We start from the raw sequence: 21,918 nt of genomic DNA on the forward strand, positions 1-21,918 counted from the left end.
TAGATGAAACACTCAAAAATATTCAGGACCTAATTGGCTAAAAGGGATTAATAATGTAAAAACTCTTTACACCATTTTAAGGATTAATCACTGAGCAGTTGAAGTTGAGGAAAACCTGACTCCATGCCAGCCTTTCTTGTCCCACCTGAAAGCAGGACCTCTATTGCGTGTGAATTTGAAACTCACAAACCTCTTTTAGTTGTGATTATTACTGTGACCATGCACATCCATGACCTTTCTAACAAGCAGTGTGTGAATCCTTGCTCATATGATTCCTGTCAGGATTTTTGTGCTATGCAAATTAAAATGGGAGACTATAACCCAGCACAAGATAGTTCCCTTCTTCTGCGGGGCACAGGTGGGGTGGGAGGACCATCATTTATTACATTTTCTAAATTTTTTACAGGAGAGTGAACCTTGTTTTTCACACTGCAATCCCTTCTATGAAAAAAATCATGACTGACAGCATCTGCCTTCGCACAGAGACGAAGTGTTGCAGCGGAGCTCCAGGTGCTGCTGCCAACAGCCCCTGCAGGGAGGAGCACAGCCCCCAGTGCACGTGGGCTTTGGCTCCCTGTGGCACAGAAGCCCCCCGGGGCACAGGTCTCTGGGGCAGGAGAGGGGCAGCAGTGCTGCCAGGGCTCGGGGGGTGGCAGCTCTGCTTGGGCGGGGACTCTGCCACACCTGCTGATGGCAGCGCTGCCCGGGCCCCAGGGCTCAGAGCAGCATTGGTGCCCTGGCCCACACGTTCCCTGTGCCTGTCACAGCCACGGGTTTAGGATGGCCAGCAGCCGGGACGTGTCCCAAGGAGGCCGTGCCAGCTTCCCTGGAAGGCCCCGTGCCCTTGCCAGCACAGCTGCCTCGGCAGCCCTGGGGGCTCCTTCTGCTGCCCTGAGCCCGCAGAGCAGGGCAGCGTTTGCTGATGGGCTGAGCGCTTCCTAAAGATCCTGTCGGGCTGCCTTAGACACTTGGGGCCAGGATTCCTTCCAACCGGAGCCACTTTGGGTGGGCTGGGGGCCGCCCCAGGGCAGGTGGCAGTGTGTGCAAGGTTCCTTTGTGACACGCTGCAACACGGTGGCCATGGCATGGAATGGAAGAATGTGTCCTTTGTGACACGTGGTGACATAGGAGCTGGCAGTGACAGGAGCAAGGCACAGTGCTTCGAGCATGCGCCGGGACAGGACAGGACAGATCGGTGCTGTGAGGAGCCCCCACACAGCGCACTGGTTCACTGCTGACCCATAGTTTTTCCTTGACCTTACTGCTGCAGGTGACCTCGAGGCCAGACCAGAGGACTTGGTGGCCTGTGGCCTTCTCGGGATTTTTCTTCTCTAGGACCTCTTGAGTGCAGACCACGGGACTTTGTGACTTGGAGCTTTTCCAAGGCATCTCCCATTTTTGCGGCCTGTGCCCTTGAGGCCAGACCGTTGGACTTGTCATCTCAAAGCTCTTCCAAAGCCTCTCTCTTGCAGGTGCCCTCAACACCGGATTTTGGGAGAATGGCAGAGAAACGCCAAGGCTTGTTCAGTAGGAAGAAGAGCAAAGACTCTTCAGCTGCCCCAGCAAAGCAGCGTAAGGTGGCAAAACAGTTCCAGCCACTGCAGGACAGTGAGTGTCAGAGCTGGGCCAGAGGGCTGATGGCTGCAGCCAGCGTGGGCCTACCCCATCCCATCCCATCCCATCCCATCCCATCCCATCCCATCCCATCCCATCCCATCCCATCCCATCCCATTCCATCCCATCCCATCCCATCCCATCCCATCCCATCCCATCCCATCCCCTGGGGACATGCCCATGGACAGGACGGAAGAGGGCCCAGGCAGACACCCCGCAGTGGCCGTGCTCCATCCCCCTGGGGCATCCCGGGGCTGTCCCTGCCTGAGGAGCGCAGGGCTGGGCTGTGTTCTCCGGCCTCTCCCGCAGCCCCTCAGCTCTGGCTGCGCTCACTCTTTGCCAGATGCAGGGAAGAAGCCGGAACCCGGTCGTGGTAGCTTCAGCCAATCACTGAAGGTACCTGCAGCCATGCCCACCTGGGCTGGGCCTGCTGTCCCTGCTCAGCCGAGCACTGTGTTTGGAGCACTCCATCGAATGTCCCTCTCTTCCCTGCTCTTCTGCAGAATTTCATTATGTGTGGAAAGGCCGCAGAAAAGGAGGATACAAACAAATTTGGCTACAGGCCAACTGATCTTAGCACAGCATCAATTGAATGCGCAGAAATGAGTAATTACGTAGTGAAGGCTGACCAGGTAACAATTGAGGTCAATTTAGACATCTGAATGACTGAGGTCATAAAAAACACTGATATTACCCCCACTTTAACTATCACTTATGCTCGTGATTTGTTATTCATGGATGACTGTGTTTTTTACCAGAAGTAATAAGCAGCCAGTGCCCATGGCTGGAGGCCTTCCAGGATCATGCGGCCCATTAAGCCATGTCCGCTTGCCTGCCTCAACTTTTGAGGCCAGCACAGTGTGGGGGGAAGGGAAGGATTTCTTTGGGGAAACTGGGGAATCTCCTCCCTCAGGAAGTACTCCAAATTTTCCCCACACCTCATCCAGGTGCCAGAAATGGTGAGGATTATGCATCAGAGGCTTGCATCCCCTGAGACTGCTGATGTCAGACTATTCATGAACATTCTGAGGATGGCTGAAGAACACCCTACTGGTGTGGTGCTGACCCTCCTGCGCTGTGCCCCAACGTGTGACAGGTACGGGGCCCACGTGCCTTGAGAGCTCAGGGCTCACCAGCCTTGAGGGCCCGTGGCCCATCACAGCCTGTCCAATGGGCTCTGCCAGACAGGCAGAGAGCTCCAGGACCCTCGGGCCCCTCTCTTTGCCCAGCCTGCTGCCAATGCTCCCTCAGGGCACCGGGGCTCTGTCACCTGTGCCCCCACAGCTGCACAGGGCATGGTACTGTGACTGAGACACCCCTGACACAGAGCTCTGATCCCACAGAGCTGCTGTAATGATGTGGAGAACTATAGGCTCGTCGAGTCCCACAGTGGAGAAAGTGCTGCCAACACTGATCTGTGTAATGGAGGATTGGCCTGTGCACAGCATGTTCACGTCTGATGGGGATGACACAGATGTTTTTGCCCTGGCTGTGAGTTTCTGGAACTGGTCTCTTCTCAGCCCCCGGCTGCCTCTCCAGCAGCTCTCCATCCTCTCCCTGCCTCAGTCACTGGGCTGAAACCTGGGCTAGGGCCAGGCTCAGGGGCCACCAGGCCCACTGCTCCCCCTGCATCTGCCCTTGGGCCCTGCCCCAAGGACACCTCGGCACTGAGCGCCGTTTCAGGCTGCTTCTTTTGCAGGCAACTCTGGTGCTCTGGGTGATTATCCAGGTGCCCAAGTGCCAAGAGGCAACGCACAATTATGCCCCCCACCTGCTTGTGGCTCTGGTAGTTCAAATTTGTGACAGCACCGTGCATTCTTCTGAGGAGGTTGACACCTTTTGGAAGCAATGCCAGGAAGAACACCACCTTAACACAAACCCCAGCAGGTGCTCCATCCCACTTCTCCCATCCCTCCCATGTCTCCAGGGCACGAGCCAGAAATCACAATATGACCTGGGCTTTGCTCTGCACACAGGTTTGCAGTGCAGACTATGAAGGCTCTGCTCTGCCGACTGCGGTGCGACAATGTGGTCATGGAAATGGGACGCAAGCATGGCTGGGACACGCTGCTGTGTGCTGACACCCAGCACTATGCCGTGGGTCTGCTGGCCAGGTGAGACCCCCTTCTCCTCCACACTGCCCCCAGCATTTGTGCCCTGTGCCCGGGTGCCCCACACAGTCCCTGTTGCCATGGGCCAGAGGGCCTTGTCACCGAGGGACAGCCAAGGAGACTGGAAAAGGCTGGGAGAGGAGGGTATCCATAAGGAGCCGCCCCTCTGAGGGCCCACATCGCCTCCAGGGTGGTGGGGAAAGATCAAATCATTGTGAGACAGTTCTAGGAGATGTTTGACACTCATGCCTCAGGGTCTTGGTGCCCTTTTCCACCTGCCAGGGTGATGCGCCGTGACTTCGTCCCCTTGTGTTCTCGCATCGCACTCCACCTGCTTGGGCTGCTCAGCATGGAAGGGCATCGCTGGGATCTGCCCTTCCTGGCATTCCTTGTGGAGGTGAGCCTGGTGGCCAGCACTGCCTGGCTGAGCTGCCTCCCAGCTCTCTGCCCTCTCGTAGCCACAGCTGCCTGGGACGGTGCCCGTGCCCTGTGCTGCTGCCTGGGCCCAGCCCTGTGCGGTTCCGGGTCCCCATCACTGCCTGTGCCTTTCAGGTCCTCGAGTGCCTGGACTTGAAGGAATGCAGTGACAGCGTGCTGGAGATCATGTCAAGGTACCTGCAGAACGAGTGCAGGGAGCGGCGTCGCTTGGCGCTCAGAGGCCTCGTGGTGCTCAGCAAGGATCCCTCGATGGTGAGAAGGGGCAGCGGCTGAAGCTGCGCTGGGGAAAGCAGCCCCACGGGCTGGCAGGGCTGAGGCAGCTGCTCCCAGCTCTCCTGCCTCACCGGCCCCAGTGCTTTGGGTCAGGCCTTTGGCCTGTGGGCCCTGCAGCAGCAGGCTGGGGTTGCAGTGCCAGGGCGGTGCTGGCGCTGCAGCCATCCATGGCTTCCCAGCTCAGCCTTGTGTTCCACACAGGCCAGGAGAATGGGCACCGTGTCTCAACGGCTTGTGGATGTGCTGGGTGATGCAGATGGAGAGGTGGTCAGGATGTCCCTCTCTGTCTTCATGAATGTTCTCCAGTACAAGAATATCCTGGTATCCAGCACCACTGCCCCAAAGCTAGCTGAGGCACTCCTACCACTCTTTGACCACGTAAGTTTCTGTGGGACTGGCTGCTTCCCAGAAATTTTGTGCCCTGGGGTTTTTTGGTCTTTTCCTCAGGTAGGCCATGAGAAGTTGTTGGTGAGGTCTTTTCTGCTTCCTTTCCTCCAGGACAACAGTCACGTGCAGCTGCTCTCCATTCAACTTTTTGAAAAGGTGATGGACTTAGTAGTGGATGAGGGGAAAAAGCCCCTGAAGAGAATTGTGAGCCAGAGCCTGCTCCCACTCTTCTTGCACTGCCATGAGGAGAACCAGCGTGTGGCAGAGGTGAGGTTTCGTGTGATGCTGGTGGATCTCTGGGAGGGGGCTCGGCTGCCTCCTGCCCGGTGCCTGGTGGGCTGCAGCCTCCTCCAGGCCCTGGCACAGGGATGTGAGTCCGGTGCCCTGGGCTGTGGGGCCATCTCTGGCTCTCTGCTGCTCTCCAGGCCTCTATGAAAACGCTGCATTGTGCGACCGGGTTCCTGAAGAAGAGGGGTCTGAAGCAGCTGGTAAAGAAGGAGAAGCTACCAAAGTTTGGCAAGTGCCTGGTAAGGAGGGCCTGGAAGCCCCAGGCTCAGCCTGGAGAAGGCCCCTGAGCGCGGGGCTCAGTGTGCGGGGCTGGCAGCTGTGCCCCTGCCCGCTGCTGCACCCAGAGGATGCGTGGGCTCTTCTCCAGGCTGCTGTGGGCCCGAGCCGGGTGCCCATGGAGCTCCGGCGCGGCGGGGCTGCGGGGCGGCCCCACGGCTCCCCAGGCAGCAGCCGGCCCTCTGCCCCCTGCGGAGCCCGGCGCCAGCGGCTGCTGGCCGCGCCTTAGGGCTGTGCGGGCAGGGGAGGCCGGGGCTGGGCGCAGGGAGCGCCCGCCACAGGGGCTGAGCCCGCGCCAAGCCTTCCCTGCTGCCGCTCTCTGCAGCTGGCAGAGGACACGAGCCGAGCGGCCGAGCAGCTGCGCCGGGCCCTGCCCTACCTGGAGAGCCCACAGGAGTCCCTGCGAGAGGCGGCCATCAGGTTCATGGGTGAGCCACGAGGCCGGGCTCCCTCCCCGGCCCGCCGCAGCTCAGCCCCAGCCCCGCCCGCTGCCCCGGCAGCGCCATCCGGGCCCGGCGCCGTGGAGCCCCTCCTGGCCCGGGCGCTGCTGCCGCCCTCTGGCAGCTGTGCCCTTGGGCGGCAGCGTGCGACAAGGGCCCGGGCTGAGCCCTGCCGGGCCAGCAGGGCGTGTGGCCGCAGCGCTGGCAGCGCCACTGGCAGGGAGCTGTGCCACTGCCGCCGTGACAGGCTCTGTGTTCACAGGGATGGCCGGGCGGCACCTGAGGGGACAGCCAGCAGAGCTTCACGTTCTCAGTCAGGGTGAGTGAGGGCAGCGGGCTGGCAGCAGGGCTGGCAGGGAGAGCTGCAATGCCCGGGCAGGGAGCTGCCATCCCTGTCCCAGCTGCGGTGGGCTTTGCTCCCTGTGTGGATGAAGGCATGGGCAGAGCACATTGAGATTTCAGGGACATGGCGGGGGGCGGATTCATGGCCAGCACTTGCGGCTGATCCTGCAGGGATCAGCCTCTCTTGTAGCGATGGCGAGAGCTGGTTGGGATGGGCTTAGCAGAAGAATCTCCGGGTGTCTGGGCTCTGACTGTCATAGTTCATCCGTCTTCCAGCCCTTGAAGCCATGAGCAAAGATGACAGCCCATCCTCCACTAATCTGGAAATTCAGGCAATTTTTGGACAAAGATCTGCAGAACTAAGGTCATCTGCTGGACTCAGAGAACCAGGGTCCCAAGAACACTATCAGGAGACTGTGAAGAGACCACCACCACTCAATGTCACTGGAGCTCCCGGCACAGCTGATGCTGGCCATAGCTGAGCCTGTGGGAGGCTCCCATAGCTCCTGCCTTCTCCCTCCCTGTTGAGAGTTCCCTCCCTCCAGCCCTCAGACCCTCCCCACCCCTTTTTTTTGCCCCCATCTCATCCCTTCACTTTCCCTTCCATTAATAAACAGTTTGGTTTTCCCCCCTTACCTCCATCTCTGTGGAGCTGAAGCGCTGCAAATCCGGGGCCCTGGGACACACAGGCCCCTGCTGCCATTCTCTTCCACGCCCTGCTTTGTGCACAGGAACGAGGGCAGGTCAGGCTGGCACGGTCCCTGTGCTGAAGGTGCAGTTCCACAACCCTGTGCAGTTACAGATCCTGCTGAGCACACGGAAGGCCAGCAGTGGCACAAGGAGCCTGTGTGTCAGGAGTGAAGTCGTGTCTAAGGCCCTGCCACATTTGATCCGCTATTATGCACGTCAGTCGTGTCTAAGGCCCTGCCACATTTGATCTGCTGTTATGCAAGACAATGAAGAACAGACAGTGAAGGAAACCTTATGGATGAACTGGTGGGAATGTGACCCTTAGGAGACAATGGATTGGTCAATCGATGGGAAGTTAATCTGTGAAAGAGGAACAACATCCAATGGAGCTGTGGTTGGCATGGAGGTGGCATCACAAGCCATTGCAGCCTCTTCTCACGCGCTGACCAAGCATGAGATGACGTTATAACAGGAAAAACTCCACTCCAGAGGAGGAGATGTCAGGCCTGGTTGTGGGGTGAAGGGATGAGAGGGACAACATGCATGTCCTTCTGATGGAGGGGATGCCCTGAATGTGGGTGGCCTGCCTGCCCCTCCCAATGAAGCACCTTGCTCCATCTCCTGCTCCTGCTCAGTGGCTTTTCACCATTCCAGGGGTTGGTACATATTCTTTGTAAGAGCAGCTGATCAAACAAAACTGGATTTCCAATCACAACTACAATTAAGTCTTTCTGCATGGGAATCCTCCACAACCTGTAACAGCCTGATTTTAGAAGAGCCAATCTGAGGATGCTCTGAACCCAGCTGAGAGGGATTCCATGGCAGGCATCCATGGAGAGCACAGGGGCTGGGAATGCTGGAAGTTTTCATGAATAGCATCCTGAAAGCACGGCAGTGCTCCATCCGTGCACAGCAGGATCAGGAAGAGGGCAGAACCAGAGACCATCCAGGCTTAACAGGCAGCTTTGGGTGTGCCCAAGAGCAAATGAAGAAGCAGCACGGTGCCCGAGACTTGGACACGCGACCGTGCCGGTGCCCGGAGCGCTGCCAGGCAGTGCTGGGATCCCGGCTGTGGTTCTGGTCCCCACAAGTGAGGAATGGCAGCCCCAGGCTCAGCCCCAGGCAGAAAGCCAAGCAGGTGAGAGCAGAGGGAGGGCACCCCCCCAGTCTCTCTTGGCCATGGCCGCAAAACAGCCCCTGCTGCTTCTTCCTCCGCCTGTGTTTGGGGTGTGCTGGTGGCAGAGCCAGCTGGCTTGTGCTCTGCGTTCCAAAGCCCCTTGGGAGCGGGCATGAAAAGCGCAGTGTGCACAGCAGAGAGTCCTGGAAGGTGCTGGCAAGAGCATCCTGCGGGAACAGGGCTCTGCTCCCTGGCCAGGAACAGCCTGGTTTTGGTGCCGAGAGCACAGGCAGGAGTTGAGGCAAGGGAAGAGGCAGCGGGCAGCTTGTGTTTGTAGAGGGCCTGGGGCTGCACATCTGAACCTGGGAACACACTTGGGGCAATGCCAGCTAGAGCTGGAGTGCCTGTCCTGAAAGGACCTGAAGTCATTCAGCCTTGCCAGCGTTGCTTAAGGGTGTGTTGGTGTTCCCCAGGAAAGCTGAACATTTCGGGAAACACCTTTGGAGGAAAGGAACTTCCTTCTCAAGGAAAGGGCTCCCCAGGGAGCTCCCAGTAAGATAGGTGCAAGTGTTCCTCTTTGGTCTCTCTCTCCAGGCGGCGGGGGAGTATCTGGTCTGATCTTGGTGTGTCCCTGGCCTCAGAAAAAACTTGCAAGGTTTGCCTCCCAAGGTGTCCTGCTCATTGGCCCTCCCTGTGCATCTTGCAGAGAACACGGTAGGCATTTCTGGCAGCTGGGCATCAGCAGGCCTTAAAATGGGGGCGTGTTGTGGAGCAAGCCCAGCTGAGATCCCCTGAGAGGAGCCCAGTGCTCCTTGCTCCTCTCTGCTGACACGTCAGCCTTTGTCTGGGTTCGGGATGGCCCTGGCTGTGTGAGGGGGGCTACGTGGACACGAGACAGCCGGTCCTGTCCCGCTGGGTCCCAGCAGTGCCTCGCAGCAGTCCTGCATCCACGTCAGGATGCTGGCCAACAGAGGCCTTGGAAGCTGAGGCAGATGATTTGAAGCTTTTGCAGATGTACACAGGGGATGGCCAATGGTGTTCCCTCAGGATACAGCAGTCCTGAGGGGTCTCCCAAGAGTGGCCTGATGCCACCCACTCCTTGTGGCACCAGCTGCTTTCCTGTGCAATGCTCTCCCTCCCCCAAGAGGAAAGAGGCAGCTGGAGAAAGAGCTTGCCAGGCTGCTCTCCATCCTTTAGCAGCATCCCTGGGTGAGTGGTGATGTCCCAGCCGAGCGCAAATGTGCCAAGGGAACAGCCGTGCTCAGGAAGGTTCGGTGGGAAGGATGATCCAGGAACCATGGGCCTGGCAGCCTGAGCTTGCTGATGGGGAAGGCCTTGGAGCAGATCCTCCTGAGGGCCATCCCACGGCACGTGCAGGGAACCAGGGGGTCTGCTGGAGGCTGGGAAAGCTCTGCGGAGGGACAGGGACAGCTGGGGGTGCCGGTGGGGTGTTGAGGGCTCCTGTGTGGGTGTTTGGGGGGGTTGGTGTTGGGGGGCGTGTTGGGGAAGGAGTTGTCTGGAAGGTGGGAGGTCTCGGCTGGAATTGGAGTCACTTTGGAGGCAGCATGTGTGCTTTGGCCCAGCTTTGGTTATGGAGGGCAAAAAGAACAGCTGTGACTATTTCTGTTCATGGTCCTGTTTCCCCTGCAGTGAAGAGGAGGGGAGAGCTGTACTTTATCACCACTTAGATATCTGTAGCAGTGGTAGGATTAGCCCTTTTGCCAGCTACTCATTTTTTGGGCTACTCTTGTAACACTGAGTGGACCGTAACTTTTTGAGAGCTTTTATTCATTAAGACAATTACTGTATTATCATCCCTTCATCGAAATCCACTTGCAAACCAAAGAATGGCCTTCTTTTTGCCTCTGTGTAGTGTTATTTTTGTAAAGTGACATTCAATGGATGATAAGGCAAATGATTTGCTGCTTCAAGATAGGATGCAAACTTGTAAATCATTCACATTCTCAGGCCATCCCAATAAATTTGCGAAGTTCGCAAATTTTGAAGTACTTGAGTTGAGCAATGGGGAAGTAAATCTGTCCTTAACGGATTCTTTAATGCCAGATTCTTCTCTCTCTCCATGGTAATAATGTGTTTTTATGCTGCAGGAAGTCACTTCAATGAGAAAATAATTCCAGCATGGAGCAAGAGCTTCTGACAGACACCAAGTGTTGCCGGCAGTTGCTCCTGGTGCTGCTGCCAACAGCCCCTGCAGGGAGGAGCACAGCCCCCAGTGCATGTGGGCTTTGGCTCCCTGTGGCACGGAAGCCCCCCAGGGCACAGGTCTCTGGGGCAGGAGAGAGGCAGCAGCGCTGCCAGGGCTCGGGGGGTGGCAGCTCTGCTTGGGCGGGGACTCTGCCACACCTGCTGATGGCAGCGCTGCCCGGGCCCCAGGGCTCAGAGCAGCATTGGTGCCCTGGCCCACACGTTCCCTGTGCCTGTCACAGCCGCGGGTTTAGGATGGCCAGCAGCCGGGACGTGTCCCAAGGAGGCCGTGCCAGCTTCCCTGGAAGGCCCCGTGCCCTTGCCAGCGTGGCTGCCTCGGCAGCCCTGGGGGCTCCTTCTGCTGCCCTGAGCCCGCAGAGCAGGGCAGCGTTTGCTGATGGGCTGAGCGCTTCCTAAAGATCCTGTCGGGCTGTCTTAAACACTTGGGGCCAGGGATTCCTTCCAACCGGAGCCACTTTAGGTGGGCTGGGGGCCGCCCCAGGGCAGGTGGCAGTGTGTGCAAGGGCCCTTTGTGACACGCTGCAGCACGGTCACCGTGGCATGGAATGGAAGAATGTGTCCTTTGTGACACGTGGTGACATAGGAGCTGGCAGTGACAGGAGCAAGGCACAGTGCTTCGAGCAGGCGCCGGGACAGGACGGGACAGAGCGGTGCTGTGAGGAGCCCCCGCACAGCGCACTGGTTCACTGCTGACCCACAGTTTTTCCTTGACCTTACTGCTGCAGGTGACCTCGAGGCCAGACCAGAGGACTTGGTGGCCTGTGGCCTTCTCGGGATTTTTCTTCTCTAGGACCTCTTGAGTGCAGACCACGGGACTTTGTGACTTGGAGCTTTTCCAAGGCATCTCCCATTTTTGCGGCCTGTGCCTTTGAGGCCAGACCGTTGGACTTGTCATCTCAAAGCTCTTCCAAGGCCTCTCTCTTGCAGGTGCCCTCAACACCGGATTTTGGGAGAATGGCAGAGAAACGCCAAGGCTTGTTCAGTAGGAAGAAGAACAAAGACTCTTCAGCTGCCCCAGCAAAGCAGCGTAAGGTGGCAAAACAGTTCCAGCCACTGCAGGACAGTGAGTGTCAGAGCTGGGCCAGAGGGCTGATGGCTGCAGCCAGCGTGGGCCTACCCCATCCCATCCCATCCCATCCCATCCCATCCCATCCCATCCCCTGGGGACATGCCCATGGACAGGAGGGAAGAGGGCCCAGGCAGACACCCCGCAGTGGCCGTGCTCCATCCCCCTGGGGCATCCCGGGGCTGTCCCTGCCTGAGGAGCGCAGGGCTGGGCTGTGTTCTCCGGCCTCTCCCGCAGCCCCTCAGCTCTGGCTGCGCTCACTCTTTGCCAGATGCAGGGAAGAAGCCGGAACCCGGTCGTGGTAGCTTCAGCCAATCACTGAAGGTACCTGCAGCCATGCCCACCTGGGCTGGGCCTGCTGTCCCTGCTCAGCCGAGCACTGTGTTTGGAGCACTCCATCGAATGTCCCTCTCTTCCCTGCTCTTCTGCAGAATTTCATTATGTGTGGAAAGGCCGCAGAAAAGGAGGATACAAACAAATTTGGCTACAGGCCAACTGATCTTAGCACAGCATCAATTGAATGCGCAGAAATGAGTAATTACGTAGTGAAGGCTGACCAGGTAACAATTGAGGTCAATTTAGACATCTGAATGACTGAGGTCATAAAAAACACTGATATTACCCCCACTTTAACTATCACTTATGCTCGTGATTTGTTATTCATGGATGACTGTGTTTTTTACCAGAAGTAATAAGCAGCCAGTGCCCATGGCTGGAGGCCTTCCAGGATCATGCGGCCCATTAAGCCATGTCCGCTTGCCTGCCTCAACTTTTGAGGCCAGCACAGTGTGGGGGGAAGGGAAGGATTTCTTTGGGGAAACTGGGGAATCTCCTCCCTCAGGAAGTACTCCAAATTTTCCTCACACCTCATCCAGGTGCCAGAAATGGTGAGGATTATGCATCAGAGGCTTGCATCCCCTGAGACTGCTGATGTCAGACTATTCATGAACATTCTGAGGATGGCTGAAGAACACCCTACTGGTGTGGTGCTGACCCTCCTGCGCTGTGCCCCAACGTGTGACAGGTACGGGGCCCACGTGCCTTGAGAGCTCAGGGCTCACCAGCCTTGAGGGCCCGTGGCCCATCACAGCCTGTCCAATGGGCTCTGCCAGACAGGCAGAGAGCTCCAGGACCCTCGGGCCCCTCTCTTTGCCCAGCCTGCTGCCAATGCTCCCTCAGGGCACCGGGGCTCTGTCACCTGTGCCCCCACAGCTGCACAGGGCATGGTACTGTGACTGAGACACCCCTGACACAGAGCTCTGATCCCACAGAGCTGCTGTAATGATGTGGAGAACTATAGGCTCGTCGAGTCCCACAGTGGAGAAAGTGCTGCCAACACTGATCTGTGTAATGGAGGATTGGCCTGTGCACAGCATGTTCACGTCTGATGGGGATGACACAGATGTTTTTGCCCTGGCTGTGAGTTTCTGGAACTGGTCTCTTCTCAGCCCCCGGCTGCCTCTCCAGCAGCTCTCCATCCTCTCCCTGCCTCAGTCACTGGGCTGAAACCTGGGCTAGGGCCAGGCTCAGGGGCCACCAGGCCCACTGCTCCCCCTGCATCTGCCCTTGGGCCCTGCCCCAAGGACACCTCGGCACTGAGCGCCGTTTCGGGCTGCTTCTTTTGCAGGCAACTCTGGTGCTCTGGGTGATTATCCAGGTGCCCAAGTGCCAAGAGGCAACGCACAATTATGCCCCCTGCCTGCTTGTGGCTCTGGTAGTTCAAATTTGTGACAGCACCGTGCATTCTTCTGAGGAGGTTGACACCTTTTGGAAGCAATGCCAGGAAGAACACCACCTTAACACAAACCCCAGCAGGTGCTCCATCCCACTTCTCCCATCCCTCCCATGTCCCCAGGGCAGGAGCCAGAAATCACAATATGACCTGGGCTTTGCTCTGCACACAGGTTTGCAGTGCAGACTATGAAGGCTCTGCTCTGCCGACTGCGGTGCGACAATGTGGTCATGGAAATGGGACGCAAGCATGGCTGGGACACGCTGCTGTGTGCTGACACCCAGCACTATGCCGTGGGTCTGCTGGCCAGGTGAGACCCCCTTCTCCTCCACACTGCCCCCAGCATTTGTGCCCTGTGCCCGGGTGCCCCACACAGTCCCTGTTGCCATGGGCCAGAGGGCCTTGTCACCGAGGGACAGCCAAGGAGACTGGAAAAGGCTGGGAGAGGAGGGTATCCATAAGGAGCCGCCCCTCTGAGGGCCCACATCGCCTCCAGGGTGGTGGGGAAAGATCAAATCATTGTGAGACAGTTCTAGGAGATGTTTGACACTCATGCCTCAGGGTCTTGGTGCCCTTTTCCACCTGCCAGGGTGATGCGCCGTGACTTTGTCCCCTTGTGTTCTCGCATCGCACTCCACCTGCTTGGGCTGCTCAGCATGGAAGGGCATCGCTGGGATCTGCCCTTCCTGGCATTCCTTGTGGAGGTGAGCCTGGTGGCCAGCACTGCCTGGCTGAGCTGCCTCCCAGCTCTCTGCCCTCTCGTAGCCACAGCTGCCTGGGACGGTGCCCGTGCCCTGTGCTGCTGCCTGGGCCCAGCCCTGTGCGGTTCCGGGTCCCCATCACTGCCTGTGCCTTTCAGGTCCTCGAGTGCCTGGACTTGAAGGAATGCAGTGACAGCGTGCTGGAGATCATGTCAAGGTACCTGCAGAACGAGTGCAGGGAGCGGCGTCGCTTGGCGCTCAGAGGCCTCGTGGTGCTCAGCAAGGATCCCTCGATGGTGAGAAGGGGCAGCGGCTGAAGCTGCGCTGGGGAAAGCAGCCCCACGGGCTGGCAGGGCTGAGGCAGCTGCTCCCAGCTCTCCTGCCTCACCGGCCCCAGTGCTTTGGGTCAGGCCTTTGGCCTGTGGGCCCTGCAGCAGCAGGCTGGGGTTGCAGTGCCAGGGCGGTGCTGGCGCTGCAGCCATCCATGGCTTCCCAGCTCAGCCTTGTGTTCCACACAGGCCAGGAGAATGGGCACCGTGTCTCAACGGCTTGTGGATGTGCTGGGTGATGCAGATGGAGAGGTGGTCAGGATGTCCCTCTCTGTCTTCATGAATGTTCTCCAGTACAAGAATATCCTGGTATCCAGCACCACTGCCCCAAAGCTAGCTGAGGCACTCCTACCACTCTTTGACCATGTAAGTTTCTGTGGGACTGGCTGCTTCCCAGAAATTTTGTGCCCTGGGGTTTTTTGGTCTTTTCCTCAGGTAGGCCGTGAGAAGTTGTTGGTGAGGTCTTTTCTGCTTCCTTTCCTCCAGGACAACAGTCACATGCAGCTGCTCTCCACTCAACTTTTTGAAAAGGTGATGGACTTAGTAGTGGATGAGGGGAAAAAGCCCCTGAAGAGAATTGTGAGCCAGAGCCTGCTCCCACTCTTCTTGCACTGCCATGAGGAGAACCAGCGTGTGGCAGAGGTGAGGTTTCGTGTGATGCTGGTGGATCTCTGGGAGGGGGCTCGGCTGCCTCCTGCCCGGTGCCTGGTGGGCTGCAGCCTCCTCCAGGCCCTGGCACAGGGATGTGAGTCCGGTGCCCTGGGCTGTGGGGCCATCTCTGGCTCTCTGCTGCTCTCCAGGCCTCTATGAAAACGCTGCATTGTGCGACCGGGTTCCTGAAGAAGAGGGGTCTGAAGCAGCTGGTAAAGAAGGAGAAGCTACCAAAGTTTGGCAAGTGCCTGGTAAGGAGGGCCTGGAAGCCCCAGGCTCAGCCTGGAGAAGGCCCCTGAGCGCGGGGCTCAGTGTGCGGGGCTGGCAGCTGTGCCCCTGCCCGCTGCTGCACCCAGAGGATGCGCGGGCTCTTCTCCAGGCTGCAGTGGGCCCGAGCCGGGTGCCCATGGAGCCCCGGCGCGGCGGGGCTGCGGGGCGGCCCCGCGGCTCCCCGGGCAGCAGCCGGCCCTCTGCCCCCTGCGGAGCCCGGCGCCAGCGGCTGCTGGCCGCGCCTCAGGGCTGTGCGGGCAGGGGAGGCCGGGGCTGGGCGCAGGGAGCGCCCGCCACAGGGGCTGAGCCCGCGCCAAGCCTTCCCTGCTGCCGCTCTCTGCAGCTGGCAGAGGACAGGAGCCAAGCGGCCGAGTACCTGTGCCGGTCCCTGCGCTACCTGGAGAGCCCCCAGGAGCCCCTGCGAGAGGCGGCCATCAGGTTCATGGGTGAGCCCCGAGGCCGGGCTCCCTCCCCGGCCCGCCGCAGCTCGGCCCCAGCCCCGCCCGCTGCCCCGGCAGCGCCATCCGGGCCCGGCGCCGTGGAGCCCCGCCTGGCCCGGGCGCTGCTGCCGCCCTCTGGCAGCCGTGCCCTTGGGCGGCAGCGTGCGGCAAGGGCCCGGGCTGAGCCCTGCCGGGCCAGCAGGGCGTGTGGCCGCAGCGCTGGCAGCGCCGCTGGCAGGGAGCTGTGCCGCTGCCGCCGTGACAGGCTCTGTGTTCACAGGGATGGCCGGCCGGCAGCTGAGGGGGCAGCCAGGAGAACTTCACGTTCTCAGTCAGGGTGAGTGAGGGCAGCGGGCTGGCAGCAGGGCTGGCAGGGAGAGCTGCAATGCCCGGGCAGGGAGCTGCCATCCCTGTCCCAGCTGCGGTGGGCTTCGCTCCCTGTGTGGATGAAGGCATGGGCAGAGCACATTGAGATTTCAGGGACATGGCGGGGGGCGGATTCATGGCCAGCACTTGCGGCTGATCCTGCAGGGATCAGCCTCTCTTGTAGCGATGGCGAGAGCTGGTTGGGATGGGCTTAGCAGAAGAATCTCCGGGTGTCTGGGCTCTGACTGTCATAGTTCATCCGTCTTCCAGCCCTTGAAGCCATGAGCAAAGATGACAGCCCATCCTCCACTAATCTGGAAATTCAGGCAATTTTTGGACAAAGATCTGCAGAACTAAGGTCATCTGCTGGACTCAGAGAACCAGGGTCCCAAGAACACTATCAGGAGACTGTGAAGAGACCACCACCACTCAATGTCACTGGAGCTCCCGGCACAGCTGATGCTGGCCATAGCTGAGCCTGTGGGAGGCTCCCATAGCTCCTGCCTTCTCCCTCCCTGTTGAGAGTTCCCTCCCTCCAGCCCTCAGACCCTCCCCACCCCTTTTTTTTGCCCCCATCTCATCCCTTCACTTTCCCTTCCATTAATAAACAGTTTGGTTTTCCCCCCTTACCTCCATCTCTGTGGAGCTGAAGCGCCACAAATCCAGGGCCCTGGGACACACAGGCCCCTGCTGCCATTCTCTTCCACACCCTGCTTTGTGCACAGGAACGAGGGCAGGTCAGGCTGGCACAGTCCCTTTGCTGAAGCTGCAGTTCCACAACCCTGTGCAGTTACAGATCCTGCTGAGCACCCTGGAGCCCCTGGATTTTGGAAGAGCCATCCTGAGGATGCTCTGAACCCAACTGTGAGGGATTCCATGGCAAGCAGCCATGGAGGGCAAAGGAGCTTGGAATGCTGGAAGTTTTCAAGAATAGCATCCTGAAAGCACTGCAGTGCTCCATGCGTGCACAGCAGGATCAGGAAGAGGGCAGAAGCAGAGACAATCCAGGCTTAACAGGCAGCTTTGGGTGTGCCCAAGAGCAAATGAAGCAGCGGCACGGTGCCCGAGACTCGGACACGCGACCGTGCCCGTGCCCGGAGTGCTGCCAGGCAGTGCTGGGATCCTGGCTGTGGTTCTGGTCCCCACAAGTGAGGAATGGCAGCCCCAGGCTCAGCCCCAGGCAGAAAGCCAAGCAGGTGAGAGCAGAGGGAGGGCACCCCCCCAGTCTCTCTTGGCCATGGCCGCAAAACAGCCCCTGCTGCTTCTTCCTCCGCCTGTGTTTGGGGTGTGCTGGTGGCAGAGCCAGCCAGCTTGTGCTCTGCGTTCCAAAGCCCCTTGGGAGTGGGCATGAAAAGCGCTTTGTGCACAGCAGAGAGTCCTGGAAGGTGCTGGCAAGAGCGTCCTGCGGGAACAGGGCTCTGCTCCCTGGCCAGGAACAGCCTGGTTTTGGTGCCGAGAGCACAGGAAGGAGTTGAGGCAAGGGAAGAGGCAGCGGGAAGCTTGTGTTTGTAGAGGGCCTGGGGCTGCACATCTGAACCTGGGAACACACTTGAGGCAATGCCAGCTAGAGCTGGAGTGCCTGTCCTGAAAGGACCTGAAGTCATTCAGCCTTGCCAGCGTTGCTTAAGGGTGTGTTGGTGTTCCCCAGGAAAGCTGCACATTTTGGGAAACGCCTTTGGAGGAAAGGGGCTTGCTTCTCAAGGAAAGTGCTCCCCAGGGAGCGCCCAGTGAGATAGGTGCAAGTGTTCCCTTTTGGCTCTCTGTGCACCTTTCAGTCCTTGAGGCCCATTGGACTTGGCAGAGGGGCAGAGGAAGGTAGAAGGCAGTGAAGAGCAGGTTTAGCATCTGCCTGGACTGTGGAGATTGAATCATCATAGAATCAAAGAATAATTTGTGTTCCATGGGACCTTAATTACCATCTGCTTCATCTGCCTGCCATGGTCAGGAATGCCTTCCACTGGATAACATTGCTTCCAACCTGGTCTTGAACACTTTGAGGAGTGGGGCAGACAGGTTTTTTGTTCATTGTGTGTTAGGACCCCATCACCCTCACCAGAAAGAATTTCTTCCTAATATTCAACATCAGCCTACTCTTCTAGTATAAAGTCATTCTCTCTTGACCTGTCAATATATGCTCAATATATAAATTCAAGCTTCAGTCTGAATTTGTGAATCTGGAAGATGGAGAACTTCAGAACTTTTTGCCAAAGACTGAAGAAGCTGAAGTTTTTCTTGCCTGACAGGGAAACCTGGTAGGGTTTCACTAAATGGTGTCCTTCAAACTGTCTTGGACGTGTGATGCCTGTGACTGCAAAATATGAGGAAAGGAAAAATTTTGCTCTTGTAAAATTTATTTATTACCATCTCTTTTCTTTTCAACCATAAGTGGTGAAGGTTGGGGGGAGAAGAAGTGGAGTAAGTTTAGTTTCTCTGGAGCTGATGAGCTGTGGATCCTCATGATGGGGCAGAGATCTGAGCATCACAGAGATTGCTATTATATGTTATTCTTGGCAAGCAACCGAATAAAGAAAGGGAAGCTTGGGGAACAGCTCCGTTTCTGTTGGAAGGCTTCTTGTAATCTGAAGATGTGAGATCTGCAGCCTCACTAAGTTTGGTGTAGTTCAGTAATTAATGACTAAGCTGGCTTTTAAAACAAAACCCCAGACTATGGGGTTTGAGTATTTACCTGAAGGGGAGATCAGCGAATTCTTGTTTGGCTTTGCTGTGTAGCTAAGGGAACAACCAGATCTCATCGGTGGAAGCAGGCTAGAGATTTAATGTAACTGATTGTTGTTCCAGTATCAAGAAAAGTATCTTTGGGTGATAGTGTGAACACACCCCTGTATCTCTAAAATTATTGTTCATAAGATCCACTCTAAGTTTGATTTCATCAGGTACTCGCTTATACTGGATGTTTCCAAGTGTAGTTTCAGCAGATGTTTATCCATGTGCTTGTGGAAGTGAGAAAGTACATTCCATACTAAATTTCCCCTTCCTGGTAATGATTAAAAGTTTTTTGATTGTTGCAGTCAGTAGATTTCTAGTTAAGACTCTAGTTTTTGATCTGTTTGATATACAAGCAGGAGAAGGTTTTGTGGTGGCTCTTTGTCCCAAAAGCAGTGGTTTTTGTGTGGACTGAGAGGCTTGTTAGCAGTCTCTCTTGCTAAATATCTCTGTAGACAAGCTGTCAGGAAGTATTGCTCTTCTTTCTTGGACTTCTCCTTTCCTGTGAAGATGCTGAGTGATCATGTAAAAAGGCAAGATAGCAAGATTAGAATCAAAAGAAGAAATGTAATGCTAATAGATAGTTAATAGTTCCCATCTGGATGCTCCTGAAGGAAAAAAAGTCATGATGCTGCTTGTGAACCTGAAAAGGGAAACAGGAGAGTCTGTGTGCTTCTAGGGAAGGAGAGAACTTCAGCTGTCCTGTTCAAAATCTTGCCTGTTCCCTCAAGCAACCTTATTTTGGAGCACTTACGTTTAGCTCAGTGGAGAGCAGGTATTTGTCTGGAGATGAGTTTGCAACAAGGACCTGACTTCCTCTCTTTTTTCCTGTGAAAAATCTGAAGGGCAGGCAGATCTTTGAGTCCTCATCTGGCCTTCAGCCTGGGCATTCCCACCACAAGAAGAGATGTCTATTTAAAAGAAAATCATGCCCAACTTGGGGAAGCAGAGGGAGATCTGAGCTTGAATGAGAAATGAAAATATGCTGTGGAATAGAAAAAGACTGAACAGCTAATCAGGATATTATAGTGTGGCTCTGGGAATGCAGTTAATTTTTAGAAGCAAGAGCTAGGCTTGGTTCCCTAGCATAGGGAAATGTCATTTGCTCACATTCTCCCTGGTCCTGTGCAGATAGGAAGGCAGGGTCCTTTATTTTTTATTATGCTTTGTGAGATTCATGCTAGCAGAATGAATATTCACTATTTCCAGACTTCTTTGGAGAGCACCTTCGCAGCTTGTATTGTCCAGAGTTAGTGTGTTGAACACTTGTTTTTCTTGAGACATGGGAAATATTTGTGCTGTCAAATCTGCATGGCTTTCAGGTCTGTTTTCAGAAAACCTTTAGTATTTACTTGGAGATTTTATTGTCTCTGTGTTGGTGGAAACCCTCCCTTTTTTGTTCTCATTAAGAACTTAGAAGTCTTTCCATTTTTCTGAAGATAATTCAATGCACTGCAAGAGCCAAGAGAATGTTTGAGAGGTCTGAACCTTTTTTTCTTGTGAATAACTAATTCACATAGAGCATCAGGGATTTCATTTCCACACAAGCTGCAAAATCCAAGTTTTCATTTCTTCTGTGCCATTAGCTGAAGCTGGAAATACTCTACAGTGATAGCAAAAAGTCAGTAAGATATTGTGACTGTCTGGGGGAGGAATGGAAGTCTTTGCCTTTGCTGTTTTAGAACCATGTTTGTTTTAAATCTTTTGGCCTTAGCAAAAAGCTGAACAAGAACAATGTGTTTCTGTAGTTTCCTAGAGTTTTCTCGCTTTGAGGGCGAGAGGTCTCTCTTTAAAAACCCATTTCCCATTCAGTTTATCTCTTCTGAGTTCCATCCAGTCCCACTCTAGTCAGTCACAAGTCTTCTGACATCACAGCAAGTTGATTTGGGTCAAGATCCATGATTTTAACAGTGTGGAGGAAGTTAGGAGAACTGGCTAACACCTCCAAACAAGGCCCTGCTGCAAATGACATGGATTTTTTTTCCTCCATCTCCTCCAAAGATGAGCAGGAATATTGACTCTGAAATGATAAGTTTCAATGTTGACATTTTTTTATCATGAGAAGTGACAGATGAGGGGTTTTTTTTCCCCATAGAAGGGCACAACTTGTTGCATTGTTGTTTTTTTTTTTTTAATAAGCAACTTCACTGCTTAACTTTCATTAGTAAAAATAACATTCCAGTGTGAGTGGGATGTCCTCCCTATGAGACACTGCTGGGAAGGATGTTGGGCTCTGGTCCAGTTGAGAGAGAAGTTCTTTCCCCTTTTAGAAAATTCTTACTGTAACTTGCACTTATCCAATTTTCAGGTCTTTCATAGTATCTGAAGAGCCTTTAATGAAGTATTCTTCACTAGAACATGATTCTTTCTGGCATTTGCAAAAATGTTCCTAGAGTCTCAAGAAAAAGCCATTTAGAAAGAATTTCACAGGAATCCTGGAATGCTTTGGGTTGGAAGGAGCTTTAAAGCCCATCTTGTTCTACCCCCTGCCATGGGCAGGGACACCTTGTGCTCCAAGCCCTGTCCAGCGTGGCCTTGGACACTTCCAGGGATCCAGGGGCAGCCACAGCTTCTCTGGGCACTCTGGGCCTCAACACCCTCACAAGGAGGGATTTTTTTCCCAATTTCTTATCTAACCCTGCCCTCTGTCAGTGGGAAGCCATTCCCTGTGTCCTGTCACCCCACGCTTCTGTAAACAGTCTGAGAGTGGCCCCAGTCCTTGCCGTGTGTCTGCAGGCAGAGCAATGCTTCTGTGTGTGCTGGGGCCTTCTGAAAGTGAGGCAGAGCAGTTGGGAATTTACAGAAGAGTGGGAAGTACATTAATTAGTCTTTGCTTCCCAGTTTCTTCCAACATCTTTGCAAAATAGCCACGATGAGTCATCCCAAAGCCTGGTCATTTTTCCTGCGGTTAAGAGTTCCCAGACTTTTGTAGGATGTGTCCTGTTGGAAGCGTGGATTTACTCCAGACTTTTTTACAAGGATCTAAGCTATCATAAATAAAAGTCAGGAAACCTTAGCTGAAAGCCTTTTAAAAATAAAAATTTAAACTGTCAAGGTAACTCTAAGGGGCCATCTTCTGGTTTATGTATGGATATAAACCAAATCCTATTCCATGTAGGCAGGATTTAAGTCATATTGTTGCAGTGCTGCTCTCACAGAAGCCCATGGAAAACCTTCCAGTGAGTTCAGAGAGGACAAGGATCCCATGTCAGATCTAGCACAACCCCTACAGAACACACCTGGCCAGTGGGAAGAGGACATCTGTGATAAGGAATTTTGCAGGCTCTGTTAGGAAGACACTGAGAACAAGAGTGCCTAAAGCATAGGAAACAGCAGAGAGGGAAGGAAAAATAAACAAATACTGACCTGTTTAACCCTACATTCAAATTTATTTCTGCTTTTCAGTGTCTTTTACATGAGGGAGAAGGCAGTGCTAC

The 21,918-nt window shown here is 55.5% G+C and overlaps 2 protein-coding genes and 1 long non-coding RNA gene across 7 annotated transcripts in view; all 3 read left to right on the forward strand.

Annotated features, from left to right (window-relative positions):
• The first annotated feature begins 1,168 nt into the window (after positions 1-1,168).
• On the forward strand, positions 1,169-6,804 carry LOC135308487 (maestro heat-like repeat-containing protein family member 7). Of its 3 annotated transcripts, none has more exons than XM_064433457.1 (15): positions 1,169-1,608; positions 1,958-2,010; positions 2,118-2,246; positions 2,562-2,710; positions 2,958-3,105; positions 3,314-3,501; positions 3,591-3,728; positions 4,008-4,122; positions 4,278-4,415; positions 4,638-4,814; positions 4,935-5,090; positions 5,249-5,350; positions 5,713-5,815; positions 6,090-6,146; positions 6,446-6,804. In XM_064433457.1, exons 1-15 carry the CDS (start codon positions 1,500-1,502, stop codon positions 6,649-6,651), a joined length of 1,968 nt encoding a protein of 655 aa, XP_064289527.1. In that variant the 5' UTR covers positions 1,169-1,499; the 3' UTR covers positions 6,652-6,804. The 3 variants fall into 3 exon arrangements, with proteins under 3 accessions (XP_064289527.1, XP_064289528.1, XP_064289529.1); XM_064433458.1 differs by having other exon boundaries at positions 4,638-4,757; positions 4,980-5,090; XM_064433459.1 differs by lacking the exon at positions 5,713-5,815 and having other exon boundaries at positions 6,446-6,585.
• A 3,988-nt stretch (positions 6,805-10,792) lies between these two features.
• LOC135308490 (maestro heat-like repeat-containing protein family member 7) overlaps positions 10,793-21,918 on the forward strand; it is a 166,226-nt gene continuing 155,100 nt past the window's right edge. Inside the window, exons 1-12 of one of the 3 annotated variants that reach the window (XM_064433462.1) lie at positions 10,793-11,265; positions 11,540-11,592; positions 11,700-11,828; positions 12,144-12,292; positions 12,540-12,687; positions 12,896-13,083; positions 13,173-13,310; positions 13,590-13,704; positions 13,860-13,997; positions 14,220-14,339; positions 14,466-14,672; positions 14,831-14,932. In XM_064433462.1, the coding sequence (XP_064289532.1) occupies positions 11,157-11,265; positions 11,540-11,592; positions 11,700-11,828; positions 12,144-12,292; positions 12,540-12,687; positions 12,896-13,083; positions 13,173-13,310; positions 13,590-13,704; positions 13,860-13,997; positions 14,220-14,339; positions 14,466-14,672; positions 14,831-14,932 (1,596 nt within the window). In that variant the 5' untranslated portion in view covers positions 10,793-11,156. Of the gene's footprint in view, positions 11,266-11,539; positions 11,593-11,699; positions 11,829-12,143; positions 12,293-12,539; positions 12,688-12,895; positions 13,084-13,172; positions 13,311-13,589; positions 13,705-13,859; positions 13,998-14,219; positions 14,397-14,465; positions 14,673-14,830; positions 14,933-21,918 lie in introns of all 3 variants that reach the window. The other 2 variants (XM_064433461.1, XM_064433463.1) reach the window with 2 other exon arrangements.
• On the forward strand, positions 15,664-16,386 carry LOC135309407 (uncharacterized). Its single transcript, XR_010369678.1, has 2 exons — positions 15,664-15,728; positions 16,028-16,386. It is a non-coding gene; the product is annotated as an uncharacterized LOC135309407 (long non-coding RNA).

This window comes from Passer domesticus, chromosome 10 (genome assembly GCF_036417665.1).
Source record: "Passer domesticus isolate bPasDom1 chromosome 10, bPasDom1.hap1, whole genome shotgun sequence".
Lineage (NCBI taxonomy): Eukaryota > Metazoa > Chordata > Aves > Passeriformes > Passeridae > Passer > Passer domesticus.

What these genes read in the sequence shown, in the direction of transcription:
- LOC135308487 (XM_064433457.1), top strand. Translation starts at nt 1,500, where the DNA reads ATGGCAGAGAAACGCCAAGGCTTGTTCAGTAGGAAGAAGAGCAAAGAC. An exon ending in ACGTAGTGAAGGCTGACCAG is followed by an intron (nt 2,247 to 2,561) that starts GTAACAATTGAG and finishes CACCTCATCCAG; the next exon opens with GTGCCAGAAATGGTGAGGAT. An exon ending in GCTTCACGTTCTCAGTCAGG is followed by an intron (nt 6,147 to 6,445) that starts GTGAGTGAGGGC and finishes TCCGTCTTCCAG; the next exon opens with CCCTTGAAGCCATGAGCAAA.